At 36.8% G+C, this 15,072-nt stretch overlaps 1 protein-coding gene across 3 annotated transcripts in view; it reads right to left on the reverse strand.

Moving 5' to 3' along the window:
- Window positions 1–15,072, reverse strand: part of BTBD9 (BTB domain containing 9) — a 502,020-nt gene that overhangs the window by 23,301 nt on the left and 463,647 nt on the right. For all 3 annotated transcript variants that reach the window (XM_074236844.1, XM_074236845.1, XM_074236843.1), the window contains one exon: window positions 7,175–7,253. In XM_074236844.1, the coding sequence (XP_074092945.1) occupies window positions 7,175–7,253 (79 nt within the window). The remainder of the gene's footprint in view (window positions 1–7,174; window positions 7,254–15,072) is intronic.

A 15,072-nucleotide genomic window follows, 5' to 3' on the forward strand; every position in this document is an offset into this window, starting at 1 on the left:
TAAGAACTCCCTGTCATTTTCCTTGTTCTGCATGTAAGGGATACTTCCTCAGGGATTCTAGAAATCCTGAGGATGAAGATGAGAATGACTTGGAGTTTGTGAGTATAGAATGGTTGACTTTGAGGGCACAGACCATCTCCAGAAGCATCTGTAAAGAGGTAACTTTAGGGGAACAAGTAGTAGCTTGACAAAATTTAGGGCAAGATAGCTGTAAATGTTCATCCACATAAGGAATATTTATTTCTTTATTAAAAATCTATTTTCCTATTTTCACCCGAGTAACATGTTTCCATGGGAACTCAGATGAAAACAGGAGCCCAGAGTTACTGATTGGTCTGTCAAAAATCTGGTAAATAATTTCTGCAAGGCTGCAGTTCTAGGCTGAGTAGTCTTGGAGGGTGGCTCATAGAGGCTTTCTGCCCTGTTGATACTTGGCTTATACAGGCCCAGATAGGGAATAATGTTCTTCATGGTTCAAACAAGTTTGCATAGAAGTGCCTTCTACCAGCAAGATTAACAACATAGAATCTGATAAACCTTCAATCTCTATAAGGATACTTTATCATCATAATCTTATTTATCTTTACTCAACCTCAAGAGGTCAATGCCAATCCTCTCCACACAACCATTTGTGTTTTAATTTAGAGAAGGCATTGATAAGATAGAGCTGGGTGGTCAGATTTTAGTCATCACACCAAATGAAGTGTGGTTAAGGAGTTGAAGATGTGTAGCCTGGAGAAGAAAAGGCTTAAGGAGGACAGGACTGTCTTTAAATATTTATGGGCTGTCATACAGAAGAGGGATTAGGCTCATCTTGCTTGGTGCCAGAGGCCAGAACTGGGAACAATAAATGGACACTGTAAAGAAGTCCCTTTCTACATTGAGATTCTAGGATCTTTAAGAACACCTTCATAAAGAATTTGCCAACAGTTTTAGTTCTCCTCTAAACTCCCAGATTAGTTGTTGTCTGTAGCATATCATTTAAATATACCCCCTTGGACTTTGTTAATTTTTCAATCTGTTAGTCTTACATGCTCAACAAGGAGATAAGTTCTTTAAGTCCAAGACTATACCTCATACCTATCTGTATCGACAATTCCAACTTAATGAATCTATATTTGACTGACAAATAATTTGGAACAAGATATTTCAGCAGGTGGGGGTAGAGGCTGGAGTCTTGGTATTACAATTAGAGATTCTCCTCCTCCACTCCCCCCACTTACAAAAACCTGCTGGGAGAGATCCTAAAGAGCATATAATCCAGCCCTTCATTTTGTAGAAAAAGATACTGAAGAATAAAGGGGCATAATGACTACCTCAAAGTCACACAGCTAGCCAGGGGCAAAGCTGGCAACAGAACACAGGACCTTGAGAGTCTCAAGCCAATGCTTTTCCCACTATGCCATGGAATTTTAGAAACTGCATTTTACACAGCATGCTACTCAGTGAGAACACATCACTTTGCTTGCCTTAAGTCAGTAAGATGAAAAACTGTCTGGTTGCTGCCTGTGAGGTTCAATACCTCCTGTATTTATGTTACAGCAAAAGCTTTTGTGTAAGTCTTTGGGGGCAGGGAACTCATCATTTCTAAGCCCAGAATAGTTCATATTTTCCATTCTTCCCCCATTCCTGTCCCCTCCTGCCATCTTTGTCTCTTGTGTCTAGATCAAATATGCTCCAGAGTTTTCCTCTGAACATGGGTTTACATGAAAAATAACTGTCAATTAGAAAGAAAAGACAAAATCACTACAATTTCTCTTAATCTCACTAAATGCTACAATCCATTGGACCCTTAGGCATTGTCTCCTTTAGCCCAGCCCGATTTAATGACCTGAAAATTTGCTTATTTTCATGGTCATGTCAAAACTAATAACCCAGGAGTACCCAGGAGAGAGATATGAAGAAATCTGTGAAAGAAGCCACATCAAAACCAGAGTAACATTTGGGTACAATAATCTGGGCTGAAATTAGACATATCCTGGATAAATAAATTCCTCATATTTATGGATATATTGACCAGATGTGGTTTTAGCTTATTGAAAACAAGGAAGAATTAGAAAAAGAATGATTCTAGTTAGCTGAAAGGCACAGAAGAACTGATGAGAAACAGAAGCAGCCGAACAGTGGAGTTGGGAAGACCACAATTTTGCTAAACTGGTACCTGAGACCAGAGTAAAATAATTTTTGTGGGGAAATCCAAAGGGACAGACTCTTTTGGCAGCAGACACTGGGGGCAAATCAAATAAATGAAAACAATGGAAGTATAAGGATCAAAGAAGGCTAGAAGTGCTGACATCTAGTGATAAGTGAAAGAAAAAATATTTTTTCACTTATTGCTTGAGGTGGAATGTTGTGAATGGGGCAAGGGATGTGTTGCAAAAAGAATCTGACTGAAGGAGAAGGGACTTGAGAGCTACATCAAGCACAAAGGCTTATAAAGCAAAGTGAGAAGGGAGTAAACGATGGGAAGAATAAACACAGGAGGGAAGGACAAAATTTTCTTAGAAGTTGAGACAAACAGTAAGAATTTGACTAAGTAAACAAGGAATAGAAGGTCACTGAATGAAGCTCTTAAGAGATAAACATTAGGGAGATTTATTGTTAGAAGTAGTAAACACATTAAATAAAAAACTCACTAAACTTAAATGGATCAATTGCCTTAGCTTTCACAGAGGGAAGATGAGAGGCAGATGCCAGAAGCAGAGAGAGATTTCCCAAAGGACAAATGCTACAGGAAATCAGTGTTCCCAAATAGGTGATCAAGAAACCTAAACCTCTACAGGGTGGCAAAGCTTCCCTTGCCCAAGGTCCTGCCTACATTCTAAGGGAAACGAAAAATGAGGATTCAGGAGTCACATTTCAAACTTTGTGGCTATGATTTAGGCCTGGCCGATAAAGGAGAGAGACAAGACACAACCGACAAGGAAGAATCAGTGATGTTTTCAATCCCAGAAGCTTCTCTCTTCCATTCAGTAAGCAGTTTACTGTGCTACAAATCCAAAAGGAATGCCTACAGGTCTTGGGAAATTTCTCCCCAGTGACATGGACATCTTCCAAAAGACTTGACCTTTGGGTTTTTAAGATTATGGTCTCTGTATAGCTAATCAATCAATCAGAGTGGTTTCATTTTACATAGTTCACTTCTCACCTCTTGTAGAGGCTGTTTAAATTCTTTTTTTTTTTTTTTAAGTTTGTGCAAGGCAATGGGGTTAAGTGGCTTGCCCAAGGCCACACAGCTAGGTAATAAGTGTCTGAGGTTGGATTTGAACTCAGGTACTTCTGACTCCAAGGCCAGTGCTCTATCCACTGCGCCACCTAGCTGCCCCAAGGCTGTTTAAATTCATAAATGTCTTCTTAACTCACAAATTAGTTTGTTCAATCAGGTCCAACTGTTTGTGACCCTATTTGGGGTTTTCCTGGGCTAAACTTTGAAATAGTTTGTCTTTTTTTTTTTTTAACTTATTTTACAGATCAGGATACCAAGGCAAATAAAGGTAAAGTGACTTGCCCCACAGCTAGTGTGTGAATTGAAGATGAGTCTTCCTGACTCCAGATCTGGGATCTGTCCACTGCGCCACCTAGCTGTCTAACTCACAAATACTTCCTAAGTTATATTTTCCCCTACATTCATAGGTCCTTGCTCAGACTACTGAGGGTAGGACTTGGGAGAAATGAAGGCTCTTGCTTAGGTTAGAGGTAACCACTGAGTTGATTCACACAAATGTTTATTTCTACTGAACCTGCTTGCAGATGGGCAACAAGCCCTAAGCCCTAAGAATCAATCTCCTCTATAATCACCATTAATTTTTGAAAAATCTTGAAAGCTGTAAAAAGTCAATTTCCAAAAATGATATATTATGCTGAATGTAAATGACTAAAATAGATGTCCCATTCTCTTTCACTGATGTGGCAGAAGAAAATGGGGAATCTATAGCAATTTTTTCTTTTAAAATTTTACTAATGTCTTTTGTATCACATTCATTCCAGAATATACTCCTTCCTTTCCTACCTAGCAAGATGAAACAGCAGCAACAACAAAAACTGGTTCAGCAAAACTAATACATTAAGTATATCTGATAATTCATCATGCCACAATCTGTATCTGTAGTCCTCCACCTCCTCAACTAAAATATGGATGTATATTTTCTCTTTTTTTTCTCAAGGGCCAAGCTTCTAGTAACAGGACTACCACTACCACCCTACCTAGGAGATTTATACAAATACATAATGATGGGGATCCTTGTGACCTTCCTCTGCTATGTTTAATGATCCTGTTTGGAGGGTCCTATATAATCATTGTAAGATCTGAGTGCCTTCTAAAGATTAGGCAGGGATGCTACCTGTTTCATGGAGAGGCTTCTCTCTTCCAAATTGTCACTTGGGAATCCTCACCATTTTGATGACACAAATATTAGTAGGGAGAGGGTGGAAGCCTTCATAGCTTCTTAGGACTACTACATTTTTGTCTTGGTTTTCTCTCAGTCTAAAGATCCTGTACATCCTGATTAAATATATCTTTGTCTGGCTTTTAATTGGATTTTTGTAATCTCTAACTGCTTCTCAAACTTGGCTCAGGTTATCCTAACACAATAGTCAACTTTTTCTTCTTTGCCACATCCTTTTTCTCCTTTAAACTTCATCTCAAGGACTGCTACACCAGGAAGACTTTCCTTTTTAGTTAAAATTATTCCCCAACACATCAATTTATTATATTGCTTTATTCTCAACTTATTTTTTGGTGATTATAATGTTCAGACAGACACGTTTCTGCTTCTTTGTCTTGTTAGATTGTAAACCATTTGAAGGCAGAGATGGTGTCTATTCTAGCTCATAAGGTGCATTCTGAGGATGTGATTATTTATTGGCTAAGGAAATTTAATAAATAAGGCTGTATTTCATTTTCTGCTTTAAGGGAAATGTTTGGGTTGAAAATCATTTCCTAATTCATTTGTGTATCTTGCCTAATGAAATTGTTATTTGTTTTGTGGTTTAAGGTTGTTTTCACTTGACAAGAATAAATCTCCATTAAAAATATTTGCCATAAGCAAGAACAACTTCAAGAAAATGACAAAATGACACAATGCCCCATTTGGCTGAAGTTAACTGTGGATTGTGATGAAGTAACCAACCAATTGAAAAAAATTGGTTTTGCAAAGTTTAGAGAGTTGAATCCAAGGAGATATGGGACACACTTCCTGGATGTCCTCCGAGAAAGATTCCCAAAGGACAGAAAGGTTCTGGATCCTCAATCTTGAGGACTTTATAGTGAGAAACTTCTATACCAAATGACAAATGATGTTGATTCTAAAAAAATTTTTTTTAATTTTACTTACTTCATTCCTTTTCTCCTAGTTTCTTGTTTTCATTTCAGCACCTATAATGAGTACTTTACTACCTGCTTAGGTTTATTTAGTAGCAGCAGCATCACTAGCAGCAGAGTGACAATTTATAGAATGAGAGTTTTTTGTTATGCTTGTGGCCCTGGAGCCTGATAGAGTCAGAACCTGTGAGCCAGATGCTTCTCAGTATCCTCCCAGAAATGCCTTATTTTGCATTTACTTTCAATTTACTTTTAAGTAGCTTGAGGTGCATATCTGGAGGGAGGAGGAGCAGGTTGCTTCATCATTTTAAGCCCCAGTTTCCTCATGTGTAAAGAGGTGTGGACTAGATGATATTTAGGGTCTTTTCCAGTTCTAAAAGATGAAAAGTTTATGATTCAAGGAGATTTTCCTCCCCTTAACTCCAGTACCTGACTCTGCCTTAGCCAATTCACTATTTGATATCTGTTGTAAGAGCTTTTTCTGTTCTTCACAGAAACCAATACTGCTAACCTGCCCAGGGACAGTTTTTGCTTGAAGTTCCTTCATTTTCAGGAAAATGAGAGACCCGAGACAACATTTTTTATTCTTGGTCTATACATTTGAGCCTAAGAAGTGTCCTTTTTTTCAGTCATGTCTCTGTGACCTTTTGGGGGTCTGGGGGCAGAAATATGGAGTGATTTGCCATTTTAATTGGGTCTCTTTGCTACTTCTCTGGGGTTTTTGTTTATTTTTTTCAGATACTGAATAGTTTGCATTTCCTTTTTCCAAATCATTTTAAAGATGAAAAAACTGAAGAAAACAGAGTTAAGTGACTTGCCAAGGGTCACACAATTAATAAATCTCTGAGATCAAATTTGGACTCAGGAAGAGGAGTTTTTTCGACCTTAGTTATTTTCATAGACACCTAGAAACTGGTAACAATCAAGGGACATATGGCTAAGTCAGCTTTGCATCATTTGAAGTTGGGGTTCTTAACCAGGGGATGCCCAAGTATCTATGAATAGGATCTGAAAATGTGGCACTATTAATATTTTGATAATTGTACTTCAATATAATTGAATTCCTTTATAATTCCATTTTGTGTATTTATAGAATATTCTAAGAAGGGGTCCTCATAGATTTGATCAGAATGTCAAATGGAACCATGACATAAAAAAAGATTAAGAACCTCTGTTTTAACTGCAAAATACAACTAGAAAGGGCTGAGTATACTCTTCTCAGAGTCAAGGGGATAGAGATAGTTAAACTAGTCTTCTACCTGAGATTATATACTGGTAATCTTTTTGCCATTAGTCTTGCCACTTGCAGACATACCCTTCCTGCTGCCTCTTGCTTTGGTAATATTTATCAATATTACCATTGTGTCTGCTAAAGATGTGTTGTTAGTTGACTATGCTATTGCTCCAATGATCATCCCTGTAACCTCTGAGACCAAAGCACACTTCTCTTGGTTACCATTCCCCTACGCATACTAGCACCCTTCTTATAAATAAGCTTTTTAAGGGCAAGGATTGTGTCACTTTTGTATTTCTATCCCCAATATTTAGCATAGTTCTGGGCATGCAATAAGTACTTAAAAGTGTTTATTTTTCCATGCATTCATGTTTTTAGAGGTCCCTCAATTCCTAAATTCAACAGAAAAGGATTCAGGAATGAGCAATAAGGATTGATTTTCTTTTGCCAGAAAAGATACTTGGAAATTACACTAAATGATGATATTCTTGCTGTGGTAATACAAGACTTTCTTCTACAATAAACAACTCAAACAATAGGTTATTAGTAGAACCAAGCAAAAGTCATAAACTTTCATATCAAGAAAACTCACAGCATCTTTCATGAAGGAAGATCCTTACCTCATTTGCTGTGTTGTGTGTTCCAACTATTCGGATGAAGGATGCAGGCTGTTTGTCAAAAGTTATAGACTGCCAGGATCTGAGAAAGAAAGCACAGGGATATGCCAGGTTAACCAGACTGGAAGTTAACATAACTAATTTGAGTGTCTCTTAACTGGGCAATATGGAAATATGCAAAAAGATTAAAAATATTCCTCACCCATGGGTGTTGCAGGTCTAGATATGGTCTTATTTACATACAAAGTCTTAAAAAACAATTTATAAATGAGAATGAATGACTATGGGTCTAGTTGTATTTTGCAGTTAAAACAGATTGGATGCTAAGGATGCACAAACTAAAAAGAATGGACAGAGTTAAGGGCAGAAAGGGTTAAGCAAGAAAGTGTTCTTAGAGCAGGAGAGTGTTGAGTAAGAATCTGAAAAACAGCAGGAAAGTAAGGGAGGGGAAGGGCAGGAAAGGGGAAGAAAGAAGCCCTTCCCTTGTGGGGGCTGTAATTTATTCACTGCCATCTAGGGTCAACATATCATGTGGCCATCAAAGATTTCAAATAAAGTGTGATGATCATAACACCTAAGAACAGAAGGAATTTCTCTAGGAACCAAGATCCTCTTCTCATTGGACTGAAAAAAAACCCCAAATATTTACCTTTCTTGTTGCCTTCCTCCTGACTCTCTTCCCTAACAAACTCTAAAAGACTTGCCAGTTTCTAGGTTGTCTGTGTCATTTTAAACAAAGTAATGTGAGAAACTCAGGGTTGGGTTGACCATCTGATTAAGACCTTGAAGTGTGAATTCTAAGCAAACATCTCCATCTTCTGGGAGGGGGGCTCTTGCCTCACTTCTATATAACCAATAAACTATGGCCTTGGTACAGAATGAAATCAACAGAACCACACGGGGTTCAACAAGGCTCTAATATCAACTAAACTCATTGAATTTACAATAAATAGCCATTTTCCCTCCAAATTATGTCAGGCAAACTGTGTGAGGCTCATTTTTACATTTCCTTTTGAATTGTGCCCCATTAAACTCCCCAAAGAACCTGTAAATACTAAAAATATATGAATTGAAATGATCACAGAATACTTCTTTAACTTTATAATATGGAGTCTGCTAAAAGATTTGTGTCAATCACTAGGTTCAATCCATTAAGAGACTCAATATACAAAATTTCAAAGTTGAAAGGCACTCTAGAATCCAGTTAGTCCAATATAACTGGAGAAGAAAAATAGTCTCATTGATGGAGGTAGGGGTGGGGGAGTGGGAAGTAATTGAGGAGAGTGGGAAAAGGACCTTTATTGACCGATCCAAGTGAAGTCATCCAGTTACCTAGAAGAATCTGGTAATAATTGCATTACTGTTAAAAGGGACATTAGAGATAATTTGTTAAACCCCCTAATCTTAAAGATGACTAAATTGAGGAACAGAGATAAAATGACTTGCCTAAGGTTATAGTTAGTGAGTAGAAGATCTGGGACTGGAACTCAGGTTTCTGATTCCTAGTAGAATCTTCTTTCCACATGGCCTTTCTCCATATTCCATAGGTGGTTAGTGAAGAGAGTGGCTGGGCTCCAACCCCAGACTGCCTCTATAATTGAGTGCAAGTCATTTACCTTTTCTGGGTTTCAATTTCCTCATCTATAAAATGTGTAGATTGGACTAGATGACCCCAAAAGTTCCCTCTAGTTTTATATCTAAGAATACTTGCAAGCTCCAGCAACACTTGATTGTGCTTAGGGAAGTGGGACTGACAGAATGGCATACTGAACAGGAAGGTGCATTGCTTGAGTAATAAGATCAGAAGGTCTCAATTTAATACCAGTCTTCCATTATACTGCATTAATATATAATCACATTAGAGTTCATTTTCACTAACACTGCCTGAAAGTTGAATATATGATTTCACTTTCAGCAAAACTAGATACTACCCTCAATGCCAAAGTGTCAGGGTGATGGAAGAACAGTTAATATACGGTAATGAACAACTCTCCCTTACCCCAAAATCAGATTCTATTTTTCCTGAATTTCTTCAAAATAATTTCAAATGTTGCTCAAGGGAGATAAAGTGGTATGAGGACAGGTATTTCCACATCATAAGTATATATATATATATATATATATACATATATATATATACATATATATATATGTATATATATATATATATATGTATATATATATATATATCTGTAATCCCTCAAGGGGCTCTGTCCAACTGGAATTTTGCATAGTTTGGAAACTGCCATTACAATATAATTTATACACACTTGAATGCAATTATAAATTAGATTTATTGTTGTTCCATTCGATATGGAATCCTTATAAGGGATAGCATGCATATATATATATACACACACACACACACACACACACACCCTTCCTCATGCATATATATATATATACGTGTATATATATACGTATATATATATACGTATATATATATATGTATATATATATATATATATACACATATATATATACACATACACACACACACACACCCTTCCTCACCTAAAACCTGGAGCTTACTTTGTCAGTATAACATCCAGAAGAGGAAATAAGGATTGTTACATATCCATCTCTTTTAATTCAATAACTTTTTTTTAGGTTTTTGCAAGGCAATGGGGTTAAGTGACTTGCCCACAGTCACACAGCTAGGTAATTAGTAAGTGTCTGGTCAGGTTTGAACTCAGGTACTCTTGACTCCAGGACCAGTGCTCTACTCACTGTGCCACCTAGCTGCCCCTATCTCCATTCTTTTGTATAGAAGCAGTATTAAATTTGGGGAATGGGGAGGAAGGAGTCTTTGGGGAAGAGGAAAAGGAAATTATAATCTCCCTTTCAACACCCCAGCCACCCAGGAACTTTCAAATTTATTCATCATTCACTAAACAAATGCAATGATTTCATTGTAGGGTAGAAAAAGTGCTGGACCTGGTGTCAGAAAAATTTTGCTTCAGCTCCCAGGGAGCTATATGACTTTGATCCAGTCACTTTTTTTTCCTGAGTTAGACTATCTCCTGTAAATAAAAGGGTTGGACAGGTAGTATAGAAAGAGTATTAGATTTGCCTTCAGGACATGTGGATAGAGAGTCAAGTTCTGACACATGAGGTATGTGATCATGGGGAAATTATTTCACCTTTCTGAGACTTATTTTCCTAATCTATAGAATGGAAATAAAATGATACAGGGTTGTTGTGAGGACAATGCCATATAAATATGAATCATCACCACCATCATCATCATCACCTTAGAGGCAGAAGGCAGAGGGGCACAGTGGATAAAGAGCCAGGCTTCAGACCAGATGATCTGGCATCAAGTTCCACACGTGACACATTCTGGTTGTGTGAGACTGAGACAATCACTTAACCCCTCCCAGATCTAGACATCTTCCTAAGGATGACAAATTGCAGAGAAGGTGCCAATCTGCATTAGTAGAGAAACTTTGTTCACTTGGGATATTCCCTAAACCAATGAAATCACAGGTCTCATCTCTAAGGTTGCTTCCAAATCTAATATTCTATGATTTAGTAATTGAGGCTAGGGTAGCCAAAGTGCTTCCTTTTCAAATCCATCAATGAGGTGCCTTAGCATTACGGTTTAAAAATAAAGGGCAAACTACTAAACAGTTGTTGAATGAAATGAATTAATTACCCTGATAGGGTTTTTTTCCCTAGACTAAAAATGATGACTTCCTTCAGTTTTTGCTCATATAACAATTTTCTTCATCATTCTGGTTGCCATCTCCTTGACCCACATTAATTTACAAACATCTCTCCAAAATAATTTCTGAATTGAAAATACAGAATTGTTGTTAGGCTCAAGTGAAACCTTAATATGGCCTTTGGGGAGAAGTGCTGTGTTGAAATTTACTAAACCCACTGTGTGTTTGTGACAGCATGATTGTAGGAGAGACCAAAATGTATTTTTATCCTCTGCTTTCTATAAGTTTATAGTTTTATTAAGGAATAAGATATATATACAGATTATATATATATGTATATATGTATATGTATGTATATATGTATATATGTGTATGTATGTATATATATAAAATTCACTTGTGAATTGGTGGGTTGTTTCTAAAGAAAAATCAGTTCCAGTCCTAATGTTATAAATGATGGTTCAGGCTTCAAGCCAGTGTAGAAGAAGTGATTAAACTGAAATACATTATCTTGGTAATACAGAATATGGTATAAAATGACACTGAATTTATTCTAGAAATTTAGCAAAAAAAAAAAAGATAAAATGATTTTATTTTGGTTTCAAATGTTGAAGATATCTGAAGATTAGCTGGTTTCATTAGATGACAAGGAAGTATATGGAGCTTTTTGTAGAAAATGTGAAGGCTAAAATATACAGAGAACTGAGTCATATTTTTAAAACAAAAAGCCATTCCCCAATTGACAAATGGTCAAAAGATATGCAAAGGCAATTTAAAGATGAGGAGATCAAAGTAATCCATAGCCATATGAAAAAATGCTCTAAATCATTAATTATTAGAGAAATGCAAATTAAAGCTTCCCTGAGGTACCACCTCACACCTCTCTGATTGGCCAGTATGACCAGGAAGGATAATGATCATTGTTGGAAGGGATATAGGAAATCTGGGACACTATTACACTGTTGGTGGAGCTGTGAACTCATCCAACCCTTCTGGAGAGCTATTTGGAATTATGAAAGGGCAACAAAAATGTACATAGCCTTTGACCCAGCAATACCACTACTGGGTCTATACCCTGAAGAGATGAGGAAAAAGGGTAAAAACATTACTTGTACAAAAATATTTATAGCAGCCCTGTTTATGGTGGCAAAGAATTGGAAATCCAGTAAATGTCCTTCAATTGGGGAATGGCTTAGCAAACTGTGGTATATGTATGTCATGGAACACTATCGTTCTATTAGAAACCAGGAGGGACGGGATTTCAGGGAAACCTGGAGGGATTTGCATGAACTGATGCTGAGTGAGATGAGCAGAACCAGAAAAACACTGTACAGCCTAACAGCAACATAGGAGTGATGGTCAACCTTGAAGGACTCGCTCATTCCATCAGTGCAACAATTGGGAACAATTTTGGGCTGTCTACAAAGGAGAGTGTCATCTGTATCTAGATAAGGAGCTGTGGAGTTTGAACAAAGTGCAAGGACTATTTCCTTTAATTTAGAAAAAAAAAACAGATAGCTTATTGTCTGATCTTGTTACCTCTTAGACTTTTCTTTAAGGATATGATTTCTCTTTCATCACACCCAATTTGGATCAAGGTACAACATGGAAACAAAGTAAAGACTGACAGCGTGTATTCTGTGGGGGGGGGGAAGCAAGATTGGAGGAAAATTGTAAAACTCAAATAATATCTTTAATAAAAAATAAAAAAAGAAAATGTGAAGGGACTTTTGGGCATTTTCAAGGGCTTAGCACTATGATTGATCGCACTAGTCCTTTATTGTTTAATTTCCCTTAATAACTCATATTAATATAGCACTTAAACTTGAAGATTAATGGATACTATTTTATCCAACAAGGAAACTTTTTTTGTAAGCTCCTTATCACTTGAAGCATTTGCACAGAATCTTGTCAAGGCTTTGCAGAGAAGACTGGAAGTTTGGACTTATTTCTAAGGTCATTTCCAAGTTCTACATTCTCTGAGTAGAACTTGATGGGCATAGAGCACTTTAGAGTTGGTAAAGAGATCTACATATAGTGTCTCATTTGAACCTCACAACAATTCTATATGGTCAATTCGGTAATTATTTTGAATGTTTGTTAATTAAAGTGGGTCAAGGGGATGGTAACCAGGACGATGAAGAGACTTAAAATCATGTTATATGAACAAAAGCTGAAGGAAGCATCATTTTTAGTCTAGGAAAAAAAGACTTAGTGGGGGGTATGGCGGCCTTTATAAGAGGGTCTTATAATAGCCATCTTCAACCATTTCAAGGACTGCCATGTAGAAAAAGGAATATATTTATTTTGTAAAATACCCGAAAGAAGACTTGGCCCAATGATAGTTAAAAGGAACACAGATTTCAAATGAATATGAAAAATAACTATCTTCCAGCTATAATAATAATGATGATGATGATACTAACAATAGTAGTAGCTTATATCTGTATAGAATTTTCTGGTTTATAAATGTTTAGGAGGTAGTCCATTCTACTCTTTGGTAGAAAGTTTTCTCTGTATCAAGCCTAAATCTGTCTCTTTGCAACTTCATCTATTGAATGCTCTTTGGGTTAAATAAAGTAACTCTAATCCCTTTTTATGTGGCACCACTTCAAATCCCTGAAGACAGCACTCATGTCCCTCTGGAGTCCCTTCTAGGCTAAACATTTCTAGTTCTTTCAATGAACACACTTATGACAAGAGTCTAAGTCCCTTCAACAGCTATTCTCTGAATACTTTCTGAATTATAATTGCCCCTTTAAAGATGTTTCCAGAACAAGATACTCTGACCAGAGTTCAGAAGGAGTATCAACTCTTTGTTCCTAGAAGTTACATCTTAATGCAGACTAAAATTACATTAGTTTTTTTAGACTGTCACCTCACATTGCTGATTCATCCTGATTCTCCAGTCCACTAAAACTCTCAGATTTTTTTAGGTAAAACAATTCTGTGTCTTGTATATGTGAAGTTAATTTTTTTAAACCAAAGACTACATGTTTCAGTTTTTTCTCATCTAAATAGATTCAGCCCAATGCTTTAGTTCTGTCAAGATTTTTTTTTGATCTTGACTTTATCATCCAATATGTTATCTATACTTCCTACCTTCTTTTTGACATCTATAAATCTGATAAGTATGTCATTTATACTTAAGGATTTATTAGTAAAAATAGAAAAGGGTTAAACAGAGATCTCTGAGGCATTGGAGACATCTTGCTGTAAGTTGATAATGAATTTGGGTATTGGGGTATTCAGAAAGAGTGAGGAAAATGAGAAAGACTTTTAGATTCTGAATCTGAGCATCAGTTTTAAATCCATCTACAATTGTAGACACACATAAATATGATATATAAATGTACATACATACATATTCTTTTAGTTCCTTTGGGGGGGGGGGATTTACAAGGTAAAGGGGTTAAAAGTGACTTGCCCAGGGTTACACAGTTAGGTAATTATTAAATGTTTGAGGTTGCAGTTGAACTCAAGTTCTCCTGACTCTAGGGCTGGTGGTACAGTGGATAGATCACTGGCATCACTTAGCTGCCCCATTTAATTCATTTCTAACTATTTCTCTATTCAGGAAATATCAAATACTCTGAAAAAAATTAAGGTAAACTATATTTGAAACATTTTTGTCATCTGCTAATTTAATAATCTTGTCAAAAAAGGGGAAGTTAAGTCTGTTCTAGATGAAGTCATGATGGTTCTCTGTAATCACACTTCTTTGAGGTATCCAATAACTATTATATCAGTAATTCAGCGAATGTGGGATTTACCCAAGAATTCTTTCTATTCTAAAATGTTCTCTGCCATATTCTAGAGAAATTATATGCCATTGGCAGGATCCTATTGATTCAAAGTGATCGGCTTTTAAACATTTAAAGTATTAGCATAATAAAAATCAGATGGAATCCTTTGCACTGGGCCCTTCTAAACCTGGAAAGAGCAACTTTGCAGAGTTCCAAACCAAGAAAGAGAGAAGTCCCCCAGGGACCAGGATCTGGAAGCACACATGGAGAACATATTCATTTTTAACCTCTGAGAGCAGAGCCAAGAGGGAGGCTGACGTGATTTTTCTGAAGATTCCCCAAAGGGAGGAAGTAATAAAGGCTTGTCACCTGTCAGCTGAACTGAAGTCAATGACAGAGGGACATTTTCTAAATTGTGTGGCACTGAGATGTGACAGATATTAAAGGCCTTCAACAAGCAGTGAGACTCCCCTGAAGATAGCATTGA

Source organism: Macrotis lagotis, chromosome 5 (genome assembly GCF_037893015.1).
Source record: "Macrotis lagotis isolate mMagLag1 chromosome 5, bilby.v1.9.chrom.fasta, whole genome shotgun sequence".
NCBI lineage: Eukaryota > Metazoa > Chordata > Mammalia > Peramelemorphia > Peramelidae > Macrotis > Macrotis lagotis.